The 22,301-nt window shown below is 31.8% G+C and overlaps 2 protein-coding genes and 2 long non-coding RNA genes across 7 annotated transcripts in view; 2 read left to right on the top strand and 2 right to left on the bottom strand.

Annotated features, from left to right (window-relative positions):
* The first annotated feature begins 163 nt into the window (after window positions 1-163).
* LOC115876654 lies at window positions 164-3,994 on the top strand. Of its 3 annotated transcripts, none has more exons than XR_004049179.1 (5): window positions 164-513; window positions 1,937-2,159; window positions 2,332-2,515; window positions 2,575-2,709; window positions 3,804-3,994. It is a non-coding gene; the product is annotated as an uncharacterized LOC115876654 (long non-coding RNA). The 3 variants fall into 3 exon arrangements; XR_004049180.1 differs by lacking the exon at window positions 164-513 and adding an exon at window positions 1,402-1,564 and having other exon boundaries at window positions 1,941-2,159; XR_004049178.1 differs by lacking the exon at window positions 164-513 and adding an exon at window positions 1,402-1,564.
* A 694-nt stretch (window positions 3,995-4,688) lies between these two features.
* Window positions 4,689-6,704, bottom strand: LOC115876651. The gene is made up of 2 exons (XR_004049177.1): window positions 6,661-6,704; window positions 4,689-5,047 (listed from the first exon to the last, which is right to left on the bottom strand). It is a non-coding gene; the product is annotated as an uncharacterized LOC115876651 (long non-coding RNA).
* Window positions 6,705-10,284: 3,580 nt separating this feature from the next.
* Window positions 10,285-22,301, bottom strand: part of LOC115876644 (elongation factor-like GTPase 1) — a 90,754-nt gene continuing 78,737 nt past the window's right edge. The window contains exons 4-7 of one of the 2 annotated variants that reach the window (XR_004049176.1): window positions 15,284-15,388; window positions 12,908-13,533; window positions 12,580-12,842; window positions 10,285-12,502 (exon numbers count right to left, since the gene is read on the bottom strand). Coding sequence is in view for 1 of the 2 variants with exons in the window: in XM_030892496.1 (XP_030748356.1) it covers window positions 22,038-22,229 (192 nt within the window). In the remaining variant the exon portion in view is untranslated. Of the gene's footprint in view, window positions 12,503-12,579; window positions 12,843-12,907; window positions 13,534-15,283; window positions 15,389-22,031; window positions 22,230-22,301 lie in introns of those variants that run through there. The other variant, XM_030892496.1, reaches the window with a different exon arrangement.
* LOC115876649 (ATP-dependent Clp protease proteolytic subunit) lies at window positions 20,760-22,038 on the top strand. Its single transcript, XM_030892501.1, has 4 exons — window positions 20,760-20,987; window positions 21,049-21,365; window positions 21,415-21,532; window positions 21,620-22,038. The coding sequence occupies exons 1-4, from the start codon at window positions 20,958-20,960 to the stop codon at window positions 21,887-21,889; spliced, it is 735 nt and encodes a 244-aa protein (XP_030748361.1). The 5' UTR covers window positions 20,760-20,957; the 3' UTR covers window positions 21,890-22,038.

Below are 22,301 nucleotides of genomic sequence, written 5' to 3'. Positions count from 1 at the left end.
ACCAGTCATCAGATGAGCATCATTTGGCATATTTCTGCAAAATCTCAAATACGTTTAAATATATTTTTTTAATTTTATTTAAACGAATTTGCAAAATCTATAGAATGTTTAAAAAAATTGGTAATTATTAATTGAAAGTTGGATTTTTTCAAAAAAAAAATATTAGGCAACACTTAAAACAATTATTCATAGCAAAGTTATGTAAAGTTTCCTTTATATTTCCTTCTTATGATTACTGATTTCATTTCTCGGTTTTTTTAGGATGTTTGTGGTCGTGACGTGTTTTCAACAATGGCATTTCCAGATAATTGGGATAATCAGACATTTGTGATTTTCACAGTTTCTTCAGATTTTTCCATGCATCACCATATACTCGTATCTGCTGAGACCTGCTGAAAAGTAGGACTACCAAAGATATTTTTGGGAAGTACCAAATCTTCAGAGATCGTTGGGTATCCATGGAGTTAATAGCATTCTACATGTATTGCGTATTGAGACTGAAGAAATACGAAGGTACTTATACTGTAATCTATAGTAATACCTTTGGAACCTTTGGTGTTACAACAGCAAAATAAAATACTAATTCACCACACTACACTAAAACAATTTACTTTTGCACTGGACGCGCGTTTCGCTAAAACGTGCGTTCAGTACATGTTCAGTATTGTGGCGAATTACAGTGTTTTAATTTGTTGTTTTAATTTTGAGTACTTTCAATAAATAGTTTAATTTTCTACAGTATATTTTTATATACATACACTCAAAAATTATATTAAATTATAAAAAAATACATATATTAATCAGAATTAAAAAGTCTACATAGATATTATTTTTAAACTCTGGGTAAATATTTTATTTGGAGAGGCATTACTGGTTGTCTTTCTTTAGGTTAAAGAAGCCGATTATTTTCAAAAATAAATCGCTTCCAATTTTGAATGGTTCTAAAATTCAATAAACATCTTTATGTAAAAATCATTAAATACATGGTAAAAATACAGTGTATAAAATATCCACATTGCAATTTGTCCGTTTAGAATTCCTTATTTTCCCATTATTCCCACTATTTAAATATAGTAAAAAAGTAATAAAATCCTCGCACCAATAACTACCAATAACGAACTCAGTTTCGTATATGCTATTTTAAAATAGGGTATAAATTCTCTTAAATAGGTAATAGATAGAAAATATAACAATAAAGATCAATTTTTTATGCTTATTTACATTTTTTTATTTTATAACAATATATTTTGGCACTTTTTGACCCACTTTTTAGTAATTCAACCCACTATCTAAAATTCAATTAACATTATTTTTAACAAAGAGGGCCCTGATTTCAACTATATGAAAATACTTCCTTCTTATTGGTCAACTCACTTATATGTCACCGCGACTTCCGGAAAATGGCGATCAGAGCTAAATATTTTTGAATGCCGGGACAGTGGCCATATTCATATCTCCTTCTCGCTGGCACTTAAAATTTTCTGATGTTTTAATTAAAACTGAATTTCATGTAAACTATTTGTTCGTAAATTCTTGTTTGTACATCGCTCAGTTTCTCAAAGAAGTGAGTACTTGATATTTTCTTTATATTTCGTATATCTCCATTAACATTTTTTATTCTCAAACTGGAGGCATAGTTCTGGAGGCTAATTAAAGTTAGAATATATAGGGTAAAATTAAGCTTTTTAATTTTTATTTTTTTATATGGAATGTTTTATTTATTTTTCTTATACCATTCATTAAGTACCGTTTTAACTGTATCCTTATATAACACTGATTTCATGTTTTTCTTGAACTGTGATACGATATAACCGCATAAGTAAAATAATTCCTCTCGAAAAATCCCTTGGGAAATAAACATTTTTGATTTGAGATTTTTTGGAATTTGTGCATGAATGTGATATGCAACATATTTTTCATGAATTTGTTTTTTTAGCCAGATGAAATATTGCAAGACGAGTGTGATGGGTCCTAAAGACACAGACTTATCACTTTTTTCAAACTTTTTTCTTTTTTCTTCGGATTCTCCCAGATCCCGTAGAATACCTGGTGACGTGTTAAGTACCTACTCTGTCGATGTCCAGGGAGTTGGGTAATTTACCATGCCCATGTGCAGCTTGATGAAGCAATCTAGAAACTGGAATATGCTTGTCAAAAATGTAAGTTTTAAATTGATCTACTGAAGGTTTGTATTGTTTAGATTGAGATAATTTCAATATTACTTTATTATGAGTAATTCCATTTACTATTAACTATCATATTTACTATTTACTATTATTTAAATCATATCTTATGAGAAAAGCTAGAAATTAATTGTTTCTTTTATTTTAGGAAATACTGCAGTATGGTCTAAAGACTCTGGTCTGTCCATTCATATTTTGATCACAATGTAACAGCTGTAAAAGTATATTGTCCTAGCTCATTAAACAATCTGGAAGTGGCAACGTTCTGTTACAAATTAAGTTCATAATTTTATTAACCCTAATAGCTGCCCGATTTGATTGGTTCAATGAATGTCTGAAACACATTTTAGAGTACGATAAAGCCAATACTTATTTATTTATTTTATTTTAGGGTATCTATATTACAATACATATTCCTAACACTTGGCTAACCTCCCATATGTTGATGGAACAGCAGCAGTAGATTGTCTTGACCAAACCAAACCAAATCTCAAAATTGATAGAGCTACCAGCATTCTTCTTAAAAGTAAGAAACATTTCTAATTTTGTACTTAAGGCTGATTTACACGTATCCTGATGCTAGCGCCAGTTTCACTAGAAAGCCGGCAATGTATGGTAGTGGTACCGTGTAAACACTTTTTCGTGCCTATGATTGGTACGGAAATGTGTTTACATGGTGTCATAACCATGTCAGTGAAAGTGGTGCCAGGTACTGGATATGTATGAAGTGTGAATCGGCGTTTATATTCTTTAGAACGAAGGGCAATAATAAAAGACGAAAAAGATATACCGGGTGCGTCTCAAAAGTGACTCACCCTTATAACTTTTTTATTTTTTCAGTTAAAAAAACCAGATTTGGTATGATAGTGTATGACATAAATTAGGATTGATTGACATATTCAATTGTTTTCGGTCACTTCCTGTTTCACCGGAAATGACTACAACTTTTGATTTTTAAATCGCACCCTCGGTTATTTTTTTACTTTATTCTATAGAAAATAATACTCTGAATAGAATGACAATATCATATGTCAACTTTTGATATTTTCGCATATGGTTTATTTGAAATAATAACTTGCGATTCGTAACGAAAATTTGACTCAAAATACCAAGTGTGTGGTATCAAATTATTTGTAAAAAAAATGCTTTTTCCAATTATGGTAATGAGCTACCCTCGTTCCATTTGAAAAAATTAAGATATGATTAAAAATACGATTTGAGCATTTTCTAACTGGCCAGGACAAGAACTAAAAACATTAGACGATCGAATCTATTTTTCCAAGGCTCCTTGATTAAGAATTAGTGTATTTAACACAGCCATGGCACTCTAGATTGAAATTTAAAATACAATTTTTTATTAAGCCAGAATGTCAACAGTTGACATATGATATGTCATTCTATTCAGAATGTCATTTTCTATTGAATAAATAAAAAAAACCGAGTGTGCCCTTTACAAATCAAAAGTTGTAGTCATTTCCGGTGAAACAGGAAGTGACCAAAAACAATTGAATACTTTGATTGATAACTGATAATCTTCTTAGATATTTAGATAACATTTCTTGAATATCTTACAAAAATACTTGTTACTTATAAGCCGTCTTACAGTATTTTTACTTGTAGGTATTTTTTTGATGCTTCTGGCTGTTGCTTCCCTCCTACTCCTCCTAATTTTTAACAGGATTCACACACAGCAAAAAATTTCCCGATATACCAAAAGATTTGTTCTGTATATTATATATATAGTCTGTAAAACGAATAACTTTGAATTTGACAGTTCCCGCGGGCTTTTCTAGTGTAAATTTTATTAGGTTAGCAACATAGACTTAGAATAAAATATAGACTGAGCATCTCATTCATAAATAGCTGGAAGATGCGGACAGACAACGTCTTGTTATTGTTGTGTTATTGTTTTTGGCTCTAACGAGTGCGACACGAGCGATAGATAGGCTGTCTCCGTCGTAACGGTCGTTTCCTGACGGCTCTGCCGCCCAACGCAACACTGTCTTTTTGTTTCTTCAGTGCACCTGCACTCTCTCCGTATCATAGGCGGGTATTTTTTTAATTTTAATGAAGCTATAATTCAATTAAAATATATCGTATTTAAACTTTTTTATATTATTAAGATTTAGGATAAAGAAAATAGTTTAATATAAAGCAAAGTTTAGGACTTAGAAAAAAATACGTCTTAGAGTCTAAAAACGATAAAAATAATAAAGTACGTGTTATAGAAGAAATTTTAATAATCGAAATTATTTAATTTTTGAAATTGATGATAAATTATTAATTTAATAAAATATTAATTTTAGTCAAACATTTACAACTCTAATATTAATCAAAACAGGATCTATTCTATAGATATAATAGAACAGAAAGAGAAAAAACTTTATAATTGTTTAATTTTTTTTTCCGGTAAAAGTGATGTCTTATTATGTAAATTAGAAAAAACAGGAATCTGTTCCATTAAAGCAAGCTTTTAGGAAGTGAATAAAATGAAAACTACATTTATTTAACTCGTTACTGTCTTTATTATAGAGTAAGTATAATAATGGTAATGGTGACTATACTTTATTCAATGGAAATATGCACCAAATTCAAACAAATATAAAAGGCATGAGTATAAACAGTATTACTACAGTAATATTGAACATTGGTTCAAAAATATTACATTAATATAATACAATATTACTGTAGGTATTACTGTCAACGTGCAAGCTTGTTTGAAGCTTGATGTATTTGTATGCGCTTGGTACATCTTGGCGTTGGAAAATGTATAGAAAATTATTAAGAAAAACTAGTACGTAATGGGGGATATCTTGATATACAGAGTGGTCGGAATTGTATTCAGGAAACTTTGGCAGCATAATCTGCAAATAAAATCAGTAAAAAAAATAGTATAAATTTATGTCCTAAAATGCTTCGTTTCAGAGATACAGAGTGTAGAAATTTCATTTTTATTTCGCTTTTTTCCAAATAATTTATGAAGAATGTATTGATTAATTCGTTTCCAAATATCTTGAGAACTATACTTGTGGCGAGTGTCAACAAGAGACCTTATTAAGTAAAAAACGTTGGAAATGTAAATTTTTCTCAGTAGTTTTATATAGATACAGACAAAAAGTATTACTCTTCAAATAACTTAAAAAATATGTAGGTGGCGCCCCCTATTAGTAAAAGTCAAATTGACATCTAAATCTAATTTTTCATGTCAAAAAACTCCCAAACGCCAATTTTCGTCCAAATATTGACGTCACTTCAGAAATTATTTGGAAAAAAATCGAAATAAAAATGAAACTTCTACACCCTGTATCTCCGAAACGAAGCATTTTAAAAACTTACAAGTTCATTTTTTTAGAAAGCCAATGCAACATTTCTGAGTTTCAAATAAAGATAAAAAACAGTAAAACATATAATAATAATATGTAAATTATTTTCTTGGATACATACATATATGGCAAATAATAACAGATTGTTTTATTAAAGATTTACGTTTTGGTTAATTCTAAAACTATCTTCAGATTATATGTGATATTACTTAAGTGATATTACATTATAAAAGAAAAAATGAAAATTATACCTTATAATCGAAAAAAAACGGCGTCAGCGATGGCTATGAAATGAAGATCGCTGTCATTTTATATGTAAAATTATATGGAGTATGTATCGATGGTTTTTTCCAAGCCAACTGGACGCCGTTTTTTTCGATCATACGGTATTACAAATTAATAATAGATTAACAGTCGAGAAAAAAAAAGAAAAAACTCTAGGTAAGTACTGGATAAATTTTAAAATGGCATATTTATTTTATCTTTGTTTAATATAAAAAAAACGAAATATCTACCTGGTTTACATAACCCTGTATAATTTGTGAAATAATAATGGACAAAAATGCAAGCGGTAAGAAAAATATTTACAAAAAATATGTACTTGTTTACATTTCTGGACCATTGTTCGTCATTTTTGTTATCATAATGGTGACCCTATCATAAAAACGTAGTTATTTCTATACCTGATGTGAAACTATAGGGAAAAAGTAATGTTTGTAAAATATTTTAGTCTTGAAAAAAAATAAGGAATGTTTGGTATTTTAAAATGTTTGGTAGCTTGTAATTTTTTCGACTTTCTCGATTGTTTATAGTTTATAATAAGCCTTAAAAATTGTTGTTTCATAATGGAATATCATTCTGGAATTCCTGTATGTTATTTTAGATTCTAAGGATGGTTTTAGAATAAAAAGAAACACATTTTTCATAAAAAAAAGCATTAAATTAACCAATGCCCAAGAAAATAATGTGTCTACTTCTTATGTACTTAATAATGTATCTACTCGTTATATTAATAACGAGGTTAGTAAGAACCTTTACGTAAATGATAAATATAAAAAATACAGATTTTCCAGGGTTTATAATTTACTAAATTATTATCTAAATAAGCGCCTTTCTACAACGCCACTGACGCCAAAATAGTAAATTTGACTTACCTGTGGAATGTTGTTCCAGGACTTAAATAGTCCAATTTCTTACAATTTGGCACTGACGAACGTTTTTAAAATAAAAAAGTAATCAAAATAAACACTAAACCGACACTACACACTAAGAAAATCGAATCCAAAAAATACACAAAATCAAAACATCCAATAAAAACAATAAAATAGCCATGGAGAAACTGTGACAACAAGGTTTTACGACACGTGCTTTACTCTACTATGGCTCCACTACGAGAGAGAGAATAAAGAATGAACAGGCGACCCGGCGATTGATGGGTGTTGCCAAATTGTAAAGAATTTGTCATTTTAAATAGTCTCCGACTTATAATTTAGTAGTATAGGGACTATTTAATACATCTTTCTACTATTAAACACTACTTTATTAAAATACAGTTTTAATATCTCAATATATGTGTATAACAACAAAAAAAATATTAATAATATTTTAGACGTGACAACATAGGCTGGAGGCGAAAGACTCAGACGGCCGAGGTCAGCTGCACCCAGGAGTAAACATGTTTACAAAAATTAATATTGGACCGCGCTTAAATGTAAATAGTGTAGTCTATATTTTATTCTAAGTCTATGGTTAGCAACTTGCGGCCATGCTGATGCAATGCCGTCTCTAATAGAACAGCCACCGAGCGAGATTTATGACGTCACGCTAGTTAGATACTATGGATTAATTATGTTGAAGAATACATGGAAAACATAATTGTTCCTCGTATATGTAATTTTTTGGATTATATTCGACACTATTTTTTTCATATGACACAACACTGATGAAGGCTATAAATGTTAGCTATAACGTTTTTTTAAACCAACAAAAATAATGAAAACCCAAATAAAAACTTAATCAGCGTTTTTCCCGAACCTAAATCCCAAGAAAATCAAAAATTTTAGAATAATTTTACATATAAAATGACAGCGATCTTTATTTCATAGCCATCGCTGACGCCTTTTTTTCTATGATATTGTATTATTTGGAAATATAATTTTTCGAACATTGATGCTTGCAAAATATAGATATAAATTTTGTGAATGGAAATAATAATATATCACTATTAGTAGATATTGAATGTTTTTTGTTAAATTAGATCGATTTTCAAACCCCAAAATTTAAAATATATTTTACATTTCACCCATTATCTTATGTACCTCTTCATTATTTGTATATTGTAAGTATATTGTAAAACATTTATTAACTGTATATTATGTGTATTTCATGTAAACTATATCATTCTTAAAATACAAACCAAAAATACGAGGAATAATTATGTTTTCCATGTATTCTACAACATATTTATTAATCCGTGGTATCTAACTAGCGTGACGTCATAAATCTCGCTCCGAGACTGTTCTATTAGAGACGGCGTTGGTCTGATATTTAGAAATGTCAAAGGCTGATGACATTTTACTTTTGTCATTTATGACATTTTGCGTTGATTTTTGCAAGAAGAGGAAGAACCGTCACTTGTTTTATTATTTTCCTTTTCTATTTCACGAAAGTAAAAAGAGTTACCTATCTGATTCGTTCAGGCACTCATTTTAAAGAATATCAGTAACTTTTTGGACAGAGAGATTTTATATTTGCCATGTTGGTAAAAAATAACGGTCAAAATTCAAAGTTATTCATTTTATAGACTATATCATTTATTTTTATTCTTCTAGTTGTAAAACTTTGATAATCTGGACAAACTTTATAATTTAATAATGTCATTATACTGCAGGAAAAGTTATGTAGCTGATAATTTATCCTTCATTTCTAAAATTTGAATTTTATTTAAAATGCTGCTTGTATTTTGTCTAAATATTTTTTTTGTATAACGGTAATCTCAATTTTTTATAAATGGGGATTGTTTGTATTTTTATTAATTATTTTTTTTTATTTTTTTTTAATTAAAAATCCCATTTATTTATTTATTTACAAAAGACTGGGATGCAACAGAAAAACATTCTTTTATCAATCTCTAATATACTGACGACGCTGTCATTATTTTTATATCTGTATTTTATTTACTAACTTCTGTAGTGTATTACTTATGACATCTTTCACATTTTTGTAACTCATATTGGTTCTAATTAACAATCCATAGAATTTCCAGATTATCACAGTTCTTTATTATATTTTACTTGCCTAAAGGTTAAATTACTTTACTGTTATTGTCCGCTACAATTTCTTGTAGCCGACAAGGAAAACTTTTGGCTGCATGCACCGAGCCAGGGACCAAGGTGGCGTTAGAAGAACTTCTATATGCCGCCTTGTCCTTTCCTCGGAACAGCCATATGGCAGTTCTGCTTAGAACTGTTTTTTGTAATCATCAGAGCCTACTTAATTTCATAATACTATGAAATCAAGTAGGTTTTATGGGTACGCCTACCGTGTGTGTATAATATATATGTCGTAGTCACATAGTGTATTCCGTCTTTTCGTGAAGTTTCCTAGTCACTTCATGAAGCGTCGGTTAGGTTAGCACTAGTTAGCAGGCTAGTTATGTTATTAAGTTAGTTTTTTTCATTAAGTGACTATATGCTCTTCGTGAAAAGACGGAATACACTATGAGACTACGACATATACATACTAGTATACCACAGTAGGTAATATATAATATATAGTACCTACATGTGTTGTGTATGTATATGTTACGGTTTAAGTCCGATGTCCGGTTAATGTGGACATTAACAGGTTAATGTTTGGGTTTGGTTTTGTTTTTGGTTGTTTTATTGTTGTTTTTGGTGTTATTCTCTAGATAAACCGGGTAATGTCGACATTAACTGGATATTGGACCTTAACCGTAACATATATATTAACTGTACATACAAGTGGCACACTATGTGCTTTTAAGTACATAGTTTGTCGCGTATATGTATCAAACATACGTGTGTCTAGGTAGGTACTATAATAAATATTACCTACTACTCTGCATGTTGTGTGTGTGTGTCATAAAACATACATAACACATACAGTAGGCGTTGGTAATTTAGAATTTATTATACTATTTAAACCCTGTTGGTTTTTTAATTTTTAATAAAGCTGTTTTAAAGAGAATGCTGGTTTTCATATTTTTAAATTTAATTTTTTATGCGTGAGCAGCGCCCTCTGGTACCGAAATGCTGAAACTAAATTTTTAGTTCAGCGTTTTGCCGCTAGAGGCGCCACTTGTTCAAAAATTTATTCGATAGTAGCGCCATCTGATGTTAAAAGTCTGAAACTAAATTTTTAGTTTAGCGTTTCGCCGCATTGGTGGCGCCCTCTGGTGGTAAAATACGAAAACTAAATTTATAGTTCAGAATTTTGCCGTTAGAGGCGCCACCATCACAAAAAATTATTCGACTGTAGCGCCCTCTGGTGTTAAAAGGCTGAACTTAAATTTTTTTGTTCAGCGTTTTGCCGCAAGAGGGCGCTACACATGCGACAGCTGGCGGCGAAATCCTAAACTATAAATTTAGTTTCACCATTTTGCCACCAGAGAGTGCTACTTTCGCATAAATTTTTGAGCGACTGTGGCGCCCCTAGCGATAAAACTGTGAATTAAAAATTTAGTTACATTCTTTTGTCACTAGAGGGCGCCACAGACGTTCATAAAATATTTTAAAAAAATAAATAAAACAACCAAATATTTGCAAAATATTATATATTTATATTTTTTAAGTTATCAAAAAGAGTGTCCGGTTCAAGAGATACTATATTTTAGAGTTTTTGGTCTCCGTCAGTGTGTATTTTACACAACAGGGATACATATGTGTGATTATACATACAGTATTTTGGTGTGTGTGGAGATATATTATGCCGCGTACACACTTAGCGAACGCATACGTTCGACCAAATCCGCACACATGCGGTGATTTTGTTTGAAGTACCGTATGATCGAAAAAAACGGCGTCCAGTCGGCTGGGAAATGACGATCGATGACATTTTCCCATATAAACTTACTTATAAAATGACAGCGACTTAGCCATCGCTGACGCCGTTTTTATTCGATCATACGGTACTTTTTCGCTGTTTGCTGTTACGTACACACTTAGTGAACGCATCATACATCTGTTTGCGTGCGGTAGTATTCCCTTTGAAGTACCGCCAAGTCAGCGAACGCAACCGCATGGATTCGTTGCTACGTACACATTTCCGGAATTCGTTCGTTCTAAGCCATGCGGCCGTATGCGTTCGCTAAGTGTGTACGCGGCTTTACACACACGACTATTCCATCAATATCAGTGCGGATATGTAGTATACACACCCATACTCCTGTATGTATATGCGTTTAGTACAGATAGGCGCCACACTGAAAAGGTACATTCAGGCTGAGAGTGTCGAACGTCGCGTCGCGTTTGCGTCGCGTCCGCCCCTTTGAACTCGACCCCCGACGCTCAGCGGATGCTAGCGCAACGCCATAGATCGCAACGCCAAACGCGACGCTATCTGCTTGAACGGTCTAATTTAAGTAAAGTGAATTGATCCCATTTCGACACGCAGGCGCGACGCAAACGCGACGCGACGCTCGACGCTCTCAGCCTGAATGTACCTTAAGAAGTAAGAGAATAGTAAACTAAATTATTACATGAAATAAAAAAAAATGGATACATAATAGACATAAATATTGAGAAATGTGCAACTAAATATATATAAAACAGAGTTACAATTTCATCATGCCTTTTAAATTAAATTGTTAATTAATTAATTATAATAAGTACTCTATGCTACAAGTTAATTCTTCATATGCTAAAAATTACTTTCCATAATTTAATTTCTCATAATAACTGCTACTGGTTTTAACTGATGTATAGATAAATATAAAAAAAAATCTTAAAAATAACTAATAACTCATTTACGAATACAAATATGTAGACAATCTATGGTTAAACTAAACAAGAACAATGCCAGCATATCAAGAACAATAATTATTGTACTTATAAAGTGCTTATATTAATTTTTAAAAGGAGCTCTATGAATACACCTACAACAAAATTTTATAGTTGTAACAGTATTGGCATTGGCAAGCTGCTTTTAGACTTAGAGCACGCACGCACTGAGCCTTCGCGAATGCTCAAGTGTAAACAGCTGTGCGCTCACTCTGAATCTGTCTGTGCACAAGCAGCCACGAACGCGAGCCGTCTGGTGTCGGTTTTTGGTCGGTGCTCAAAGGGAATTTATCTGAGTTTGCACCGGCAATTTATTTTGTGTACGTGCGTGCGTACGTTCACCAACACAACTCTGCTGTTCGCGCACAAGTGAATAACTTCATTCGTTGAAGAATAAGTTTTTAATTTAAACTGAGCCGAGACCCCGAACAAATGCCGTTCGCGTACGCTCAGCTCGTGCGTGCTCAAGTTTAAACGCATCTTCACATCGAACACTGCAGAGACCAATATTTTTTAGTCATAAAATATCTATTAGGTATATACTATAAATTCACAAAAAAAATACTTTTTATACTATTTAGGGTAATTATCGGTTAAAAAAATGTATAATAAACATTTTGGAAAATAAAAAAGTTAGTTTTTATGGGTAAAAGAAAATTTACAGCAATTAAATACTGTTGTAAAGCAATTTAAGCCAACTCAGTTAATTTATCAGTTACTAAATAATTTTGTCAGTTAGTTATAATTATAAAGCTTTAATATTATTCATAGTATTAAAATAATGATAATGCAAAGGCTTGTAAATTTTCATTGAATAAAATAGCAAGAATTATGAGAATTTATAATTATTATTAAAAAACTAAATTAAAATATGGATTACTATGTACTAAAAGTGCCTAAATACCGCTTCGGAACCACGGCGCGATGCGAACCGTATTTTTCATTTCTTTGAGCTTTGAGGGCTGACTTGTTTTACCTGTAGATAGAGAAGTGCAGTATTAGAATAATTTTAGAATAACCCCAACATAAGCATAAAATGTATTACGAACTTACCACCATTCTCAATATTTCGCCAGTATTTCTTCAGTTCCATTATAATTAAAAGACGAAATGGCAGTTAGGTCAAGATAATGGCGAATGCCCCAACTCTCTGGACCTGGACATCGGACGACCCTCTAGAGTTGGTACTTAACACGACACCAGGTATTTGATGATGCCTGTGAGAATCCGAAGAAGCTTTAGGACCAATCGCACGCGTTTTGCAATATTTCTTCTGAAATCTTCTTTTATTTAAACGCGCCACGAACTCAATTATCCTAGAAAAATACAGCAAAATAATCAGTTTAGGAAATCTTAACGGAGAAAAATAAAATAAACTTACTTTAATTGTTTTACGTCAGGCGGATGCAGAACAAAAAAAAATCTTCACGTCGCGTCCATGGTTTGGTTCCCTTCTGCAGATTTAACTCTTTCTGATGATTATGCTTCACCAGTCACTCTCCATCCCAATTAAACATCCTCATCTGAGATCATCTCTTTTGTTATCGAGAGACTTATCACTGGGACTCCCTACAGGCCTAACCCCCCTACTCATCTTCGAATATGTTCATATAATGTCCCCTACACCCTCGAGGTGCCACGCAATACGTGCATGAAGAAGTCTTTTAGCTTGGGTGCCACGTCGTATCCGGTCAAAGCCACTAAAAACCTAGCTCGTAAACAAGAGGGTTGTGTCTCCTTCCAGATAGGTCGTTGGGTACCTATACATGCTATATAGGTCATCGTAAAGGCAGAACACCAAGTTCAGAAGATGATCCAGGTCTCCTCTACAGAAGAAGGCAGCGTCGTGCTCTGGAACGTCACTTCTTGGTCCAATCCGTCGGGACACCATCGGCAAAATTTACTTACGAAAAATTTAATTAACTGCTGCCATCGAATTAATTAATAATATCCCTGTCGGTTCGGCCGCTGGGTCAGAGTGTGCTGATGTCTACTATTAAATCGCATCTGAAAAGAAAACACAAAAAAATGTAAGGCCTTTGTGGCTAAAAAAAAAGGAAATTCATGAAAGATATATTACGAATCACAGTTACAAATTCAAAAAAATCTCAAATCAAAAATGTTTATTTCTTACCCAACGGATTTTTCGAGAGGTATATTATTTTACTTATGCTGTCATATCGTTGAAAAGAATAAGATGTTATTATAAGTTAAAAGAATAAAATGTTAGATTGTATATATATATATATATATATATATATATATATATATATATATATATATTATATATATATATATATATATATATATATATATATATATATATATATATATATATATATAGTGTATATATAATAATATATATATATATATATATATATATATATATATATATATATATATATATATATATATATTCCCAACAAGTGGTGATACGAGTCAAATAGAGAACTACAACATTTGGTGGCAGCGACTACAAGATTGGTGACGACGGTGGTCCAATCCAGGATCACGACAATATATATATATATATATATATATTAACATTTTATTAAAAAACATAGTCGAGCATAGCGAAACAACTAACAGAGATTGTAAAAATTTCAACTGGTAAAAGCCCCCTTCAAGTTATTACATAATATTATCAGTAAGCACGGATATATCTCTACTTGTCTCTACCTATCATTTTTTAACATTGATTTTAGGGCTTCAGACCAATTTGAAACTGATAATAAGGCCTCAGTTAGGATACTGCATTAATATAAATTCACAATTTAACAACGACTAACCCTAATGGCTTTTTTTCTTTATATTATGTAACATTGAAAAAAATCACCAAACCAAAAATAAAGTTTATAGAACCTTATACAGTATTAAAAGTTGAAAAAAATGTTAAATGAAGATATAACGAAATATAAAGAAAATACTAAGTACTCACTTTTTTGAGAGACTGAGCGATGCACGAACAAGAATTTATGAACAAATAGTGTACACGAAACTCATTTTATATTAAAAAACACGAAAATTTCAAATGCCCACGACAAAAATGCGGATCTCGCGGCCTTTAAAAGTGTTTAGCTCTGATCATGCTCTGATCGCCATTTTCCGGAAGTCGTGGTGACATATGCGAGCTGACCAATAAGAAGGAAGTATTTTCATATAGCAGAAATCACAGCCGCCTTTGTTAAGAATGTTATTTTAATTTTAGATAGTGGCTTGAATTACTAAAAAGTGGGCCAAAAAATGCCATAATGGATTGGATTTATTATTTATTAAAATGTAAATAAGCCCAAACTTATTTTTATTGTTATATTTTCTATCTATTTAAGATAATTTACACCCTATTTTAAAATAGCATATACAAACTGAGTTCATTTGGTGCCAGGATTTAAAGTTTTACTATCTTTATTATTTAGTGAGAAAAATCGAAAAATAAGAAATTAGTGGTTTGACAATAAGGCCACGAATTCTAAACGGACACGTGGACCATCACAATGAGGATATTTTATGCACTGTATTTTTTTTACATGAAAATGTTTACATGAAAAAAGTAATTCCAAAAAACTATATGGAGAAATAAGCGATTTAAGTTTTGCAATGAAAGCAAAGAGACCTTAGATTTCTTACCGTTAGACATGACTAGACACAAACCATACCTTTTCTTTATTTCTTTTGACATTCAGTTATAAAGATTTGCAAGATAAATAGAGCAGTAGATACAATCTACCTTAAGCACAAATTATTACTACAAACTTACCATCTTTCATGTTCTTTAGTCAGTATTTTTTCATTCCATTTTAAACAGTTATATTGATTTGTCTCTGCCATAGGGCGACGTGTGATGTATAGAGTTAAATTGTGTCTGAAAAGAAATAACATAGTGGCCTTAAATAAAAGATATTTGTAAAATTATCTATATTTACACTTAAATACACATAGGACAAAAAAATTCAGTAACTTTGATATACTTATTTTGACCGCTCAAAGTGTATTATTTCTTTTGTATAAATATACCTATTGCAGCGTAATTTAATTCACTTTAAAGTTAGATTATTATCATAAATAAATTAAGAGTATAATAATACATAAAATAATGGATAAAAAAATTGAAAAGACAACATTCAATCAAATCACTAGCTATTTGGGATAAACGTTTTGGCACAGTTATGGCCCGTGGCTGGGCAGGAAAATAATTAAACAAATACAAAGATATATATAACACTACTGTTTGGAGAGACTGAGCAAAGGTTATAACTGAAGTGTTGAAACTGCATGAAGAAAACAAACTTTTTCTATTATAAATACCAATGAATAAATACAAAAATAATTTATGTTGTCGGTGTATCTTTCAACAGTGTTTCAACGTTTCAACCACAGTTTCAACCACAAAACACTATACACAAAAGAGTTTCAACCGTTTCAACCTTTTTGCTTATATTAAGAAGCTGTTTGAAGTTTCAACCACGGCTCACGGCTATACCATAGATAGAAGATAGACTATACTCAAATATGTTTAAAATAAAGCTGTATGCACACTGGCGCGAACACGGCCGCGATCACGATCGCGATCAGGGCAGCAATAATATGAGCGATCATTCTAGCACACACCAACGCGTTCACGTTCACCGCCGCACCTATATGTAGTGAGCTATCCTGTAGGAATGATCCCTCATGTTATCGCTGCCCTGATCGTGATCGCGCCAGTGTGCGTACAGCTTTAAGCTTTATTTTAAGCTTAAAGCTGTACGCACACTTGCGCGATCACGATCACGATCAGGGCAGCAATAATATGAGCGATAATTCTAGCACACACCAACGCGTTCACGTTCACCGCCGCACCTATATGTAGTGAGCTATCCTGTAGGAATGATCGCTCGCATGTTATCGCTACCCTGATCGTGATCGCGGCCGTGATCGCACCAGTGTGCGTGTAGCTTAAAGCACAGAATATCTAGCTACGCAACAGAAAAATACTTGAAATGAAAGAGCTAAAATTGCACAAATAGAATACTAGATGGCGCGACAATATCATAATCAGAATATAATTAGAAATTTTGAACTTTCGGTTTTGGATCGACGGCTCGTCGACGGCCTTATAGCTCGGCTAAATATGCACAGTTGCCAGATTCAAAAAGACTTGAATTGGCATCCCATTCTTTTTATTGTGTATAATGCAATATGTGTTTCTTTCTATTCTTCTTTTCTTGTCAAATACACTTATATTAATTATTCCTTTGGCACAGAATATCTAGCTACGCTACAGAAGCCTCGTTACATGTATAAAACTGTAGGTAGCAAAAGGAGACAGGCTTTAAAAGCCTGTCTCCAAATCAGATATTTTGATGTGGTAGTTTCACTACTACATAATAGAGGGCAATAAATTTAAAAGAAAGCAGTTTTCTACAAACAAAATTTAAAAGAATTTTGTGTGCAGTGTTGCCATTAATATTAATTCATATCGTAATACTTCCTGATAAAGCCTACCTTCAAATTTGCTACATCAATTAAACATATTAAAATAAATCAGAGCTGTTTCATTGTAATTCGGCGACAATATAATAAGTATTGTTCAACTATTATGATACCACTTCCTGACGTTCGATTGTGTTACCAAGTTCATACCGTACAATCGGGAAAAAACGGCGTTAGCGATAGCTATGAAATGAATATCGCTGTCATTTTATATATAAATTTATATGGGAAATGTCATCGATCGTCCTTTTCCAGCCAACTGGACGCCATTTTTTTCAGAAGCATATCAAGTGATACCATAATATAGTACTATATTACGATACATGGCGTTCGATTGGGCTTAAACTTGGTATACTATATCTTCAGTGACATTGTAATATCATGGTACCATGGAGCATATAAAGTGGTACCTTCTATAGTACCATATAGCAATATTAGGTACATGGCGGCAATAGGGCTTAAACTTGGTATACTACGTATTTTCGGTGACATTGTAATATGATGGTACTATGATGCATATCATCTGGTACCATAATATAGTACCATATATTATGTACATGGCATTCGATTGGGCTTAAATTTGGGATACTACGTATCTTCGGTGATATTAGTAATATTATGGTACCATGGAGCATAATAAGAGGTACCATAATATAGTACCATATTACGATACCATTTCCTGGCGTTCGATTGGGCTTAAACTTGTTATACTACGTATCTTCGGGTTACATTGTAATATGATGGTACTATAATGCATATAAAGTGGTACCTTAATATAGTACCATATTTCAATACCATTTCCTGGCGTTCGATTGAGCTCATATTTGATATATACTTGCGTATTTTTGATGACATTGCATTATTATGGTACCATGAAGCATATCAACTGGTACCATAATATAGTACTATATTACGTACATGGCATTCGAATGGGCTTAAACTTGGGATACTGTATTTTCGGTGACATTGTAATATGATGGTACTATGATATGATGCATATAAAGTGGTATCTTAATATAGTACCATATTACGATACCATTTCCTGGCGTTCGATTGGGCTCAAACTTGGTATACTACGTATCTTCAGTTTACATTATAATATGATTGAACTATGATGTATATAAAGTGGTACCTTAATATAGTACCATATTACGATACCATTCATGGCGTTCGATTGTTCTTAAATTTGGTATACTACGGATCTTCGGTGACATTGCAATATTATGGTACCTTAAAGCATATCGAGTGGTACCATAATATAGTACACTATTATGATATCATTTCCTGGAGTTCGATTGGGCCCAAATTTGGTATACTTGCGTTTCTTTATAAAGAAACAAATCTTTATAATTTTAATTTATTTTACGAATTTTAATTTATTGTTCGATGTCGTGACAGCAACTTTTATGCCGAACTAATATATTATTAATTGTATCTGTGTCACTTTTTAAAATCTACCTAGGTCTATATAAATAACGTGGCAAACGGAAGTAATTTGTTATAGTATTTTTTAGTCAGTTAACATTTTTTGTACTGCATTTTAATAAATTATTTCCATTATTATTAAACTTATATTTCATTACTAACGTTCCAGCATTAATAAATATCACTATCAATCGCCCTGTATATTATTAATTTTAAAGGTAATTAAAGGTATTTTCTTAGTTAACGTTATAAGTTAGTGTATATTAAAAATGTATATGTTTTGTAATAATATACTTAAAACTTTTTAATAGCCAAAGGAATAATTAATATAAGTGTATCTGACAAGAAAAGAAGAATAGAAAGAAACGCATACTGCATTATACACAATAAAAAGAATGGGATGCCAATTCAAGTCTTTTTGAATCTGGCAACTGTGCGTATTTAGCCGAGCTATAAGGCCGTCCACGAGCCGTCGATCCAAAACCGAAAGTTCAAAATTTCTAATTATATTCTGATTATGATATTGTCGCGCCATCTAGTATTCTATTTGTGCAATTTTAGCTCTTTCATTTCGAGTATTTTTCTGTTGCGTAGCTAGATATTCTGTGCCTTTGGCTATTAAAATAGTTTTAAGTATATTATTACAAAACATATACATTTTTAATATACACTATACCTTATAATGTTAACTAAGAAAATACCTTTAATTACTTTTAAAATTAATATGCTGGAACGTTAGTAATGAAATATAAGTTTAATAATAATGGAAATAATTTATTAAAATGCAGTACAAAAAATGTTAACTGACTAAAAAATACTATAATAACAAATTTCTTCCGTTTGCCACATTATTTATATAGACCTAGGTAGATTTTAAAAAGTGACACAGGTACAATTAATAATATATTAGTTCGGCATAAAAGTTGCTGTCACGACATCGAACAATAAATTAAAATTCGTAAAATAAATTAAAATTACTAATTAAACAAATCTTTATAAAGAAACGCAAGTATACCAAATTTGGGCCCAATCGAACTCCAGGCAATGATATCATAATAGTGTACTATATTATGGTACCACTCGATATACTTTAAGGTACCATAATATTGCAATGTCACCGAAGATCCGTAGTATAACAAATTTAAGAACAATCGAACGCCATGAAATGGTATCATAATATGGTACTATATTAAGGTACCACTTTTTATATACATCATAGTTCAATCATGTTACAATGTAACCGAAGATACATGGTATACCAAGTTTGAGCTCAATCGAACGCCAGGAAATGGTATCGTAATATGTACTATATTAAGGTACCACTTTATATACATCATAGTACCATCATATTACAATGTCACCGAAAATACGTAGTATCCCAAATTTAAGCCCAATCGAACGCCATGTACATAATATGGTACTATATTATGGTACCAGATGATATGCATCATAATACCATCATATTACAATGCGCCGAAAATACGTATATACCAAGTTTAAAGCCCTATTGCCGCCATGTACCTAATATTGCTATGTCATCAAATATGGTACTATAGAAGGTACCACTTTATATGCTCCATGGTACCATGATATTACAATGTCACTGAAGATATAGTATACCAAGTTTAATCCCAATCGAACGCCATCGTATCATAATATAGTACTATATTATGGTATCACTTGATATGCTTCTGAAAAAACGGCGTCCAGTTGGCTGGAAAAGGACGATCGATGACATTTCCCATATAAATTTACATATAAAATGACAGTGATATTAATTTCATAGCTATCGCTAACGCCGTTTTTTCCCGATTATACAATATGAACTTGGTATGAACACAATCGAACGTCAGGAAGTGGTATCATAATAGTAGAACAATACTTATTATATTGTCGCCGAATTACAATGAAAATTCAGGATTCAATTATACAATCAAACGTCAGGAAGTGATTGTAATTTAGCTCATAAGATTTAATTCCAACTAACATGGCAAACTGAAAAAAACAGCTCTGATCTATTTTAATATGTTTAAATGATGTAGCAAATTTGAAGGTAGGCTTTATCAGGAAGTATTACGATATGAATTACACATTGGCAACACTGCACAAAATTCTTTTAAATTTTGTTTGTAGAAAACTGTTTTCTTTTAAATTTATTGCCCTCTATTATGTAGTAGCGAAACTAGCACATCAAAATATCTGATTTGGAGACAGACTTTTAAAGCCTGTCTCCTTTTGCTACCTACAATTTTATACATGTAACGAGGCTTCTGTTGCGTAGCTAGATATTCTGTGCTTAAAGCCTAAAATTTTTATTTAAACGTATTTGTATTTGACTAACCATAGGGCACAAAACACATTCCAATGGCGCCATCTAATACTAAAAGGAGAAACCTATTAAATGTGGATATAGAGAAATCTGTGAATTCTTAACCTCAAAATTCAAACTTACAAAATAAAAAGAAATAAACCGTAGGCAGAGACCGTAAGTTATTTTCTATGAAATAAACATCTTGAAGGACTTGAAGTTAAAGATGCAATTTAGCAAATTATCCATTATCAAGGGACTTAATAATATATAGATTAATTAATTAATATAATAACGTAGGTACTTTTTTATTCCAGGGTTTACTACAAATTTCCCAATTAAGAAGAATCAATGTACGAAATTTAGGATTAATTCCGATAGTAATAGAGCAAACAGGACGAGGAGAACGTTCTTATGATATTTATTCTCGACTTCTTAAAGAGCGAATAATATGCCTGATGGGACCGATTCACGATACAATGAGTTCCTTAATAGTTGCACAGCTTCTCTTTTTACAGTCAGAGTCTACTAGCAAACCAATACATATGTATATTAATTCACCTGGTGGAAGTGTTACAGCTGGATTAGGGATATATGATACTATGCAATATTGTATGCCACCTATTGCTACCTGGTATTTATGCTGTAATTGTAAAATTGTATGTTTTATGTACAAATTCTAGGTGTGTCGGTCAAGCTTGTAGTATGGCCTCCTTGCTTTTAGCAGCCGGCACCCCAGGAATGAGGCATTCCTTACCAAACGCTAGAATAATGATTCACCAACCGTCTGGTGGGGCACAGGTAAATTATATGCATTTAGTTCAAAATAATTCATAGTGTTAATTGAACTTTCTTAAATAGAACTAAACATATACATTTTTAATGTAGGGCCAAGCAACTGATATACAAATTCAAGCAGAAGAAATTGTCAAACTGAAGAAGCAAATTAATCTTCTTTATGTGAAACACACAAGCTTGGACTTGGAAGTAATTGAGAGAAGCATGGAGAGGGATAAGTTTATGAGTCCAGTTGAAGCTAAAGATTTTGGATTAATTGATAAAGTTTTAATCAGACCTGCTAAAGATGAAAATGGAAAAAGCGCCAGTTCTGAAAAAGATGAGAATTCTGACCAAGCTCATGAAATTGCACATAGTTAATATATTATCAAATTTTGTATTGTACTGATAATTTAAGAAATTTGTTAGATAGGAACAGAAGAATTTAGTTAACTTATTTGATATTTTTGTGAAATAATTGTTTTATAAATATCTGATATGTTTTGAAATAAAACATTGTTAAAATTGTTTATTTTTTTTTATTTGTTCGTTGCTTTTCTGCATGAACCACCACTTCATCTTCCACGTGGAGACCTTTGCGTCTTCTTACATCTCTTCTAAGCTTGTTAGCCCTTTGAGCCTGTTCTATTTTGCTTTCAAATTCATCATCGCTAGCATCCTCATCCTCAATGGGTTCAACAAGAGGATCTCCATCTATTATCTAGAATTAACATCTTCATGTAGATATTGATATGATTTCAAAATCCTTTTGGATATTAAAAATACTATGTGA

This window comes from Sitophilus oryzae, unplaced genomic scaffold (assembly GCF_002938485.1).
Source record: "Sitophilus oryzae breed Bouriz unplaced genomic scaffold, Soryzae_2.0 scaffold_1440_pilon_pilon, whole genome shotgun sequence".
Classification (NCBI taxonomy): domain Eukaryota; kingdom Metazoa; phylum Arthropoda; class Insecta; order Coleoptera; family Curculionidae; genus Sitophilus; species Sitophilus oryzae.
This window is presented reverse-complemented; position numbering and strand designations above follow the sequence as displayed.

Bases quoted from the DNA above. Each gene is read 5' to 3' on its own strand.
- LOC115876649 (XM_030892501.1), top strand. From the start codon at position 20,958: ATGCAATTTAGCAAATTATCCATTATCAAG. The intron at 20,988-21,048 runs GGACTTAATAAT...TTTTTATTCCAG, and splicing joins GCAAATTATCCATTATCAAG to GGTTTACTACAAATTTCCCA. The intron at 21,533-21,619 runs GTAAATTATATG...TTTTTAATGTAG, and splicing joins AACCGTCTGGTGGGGCACAG to GGCCAAGCAACTGATATACA.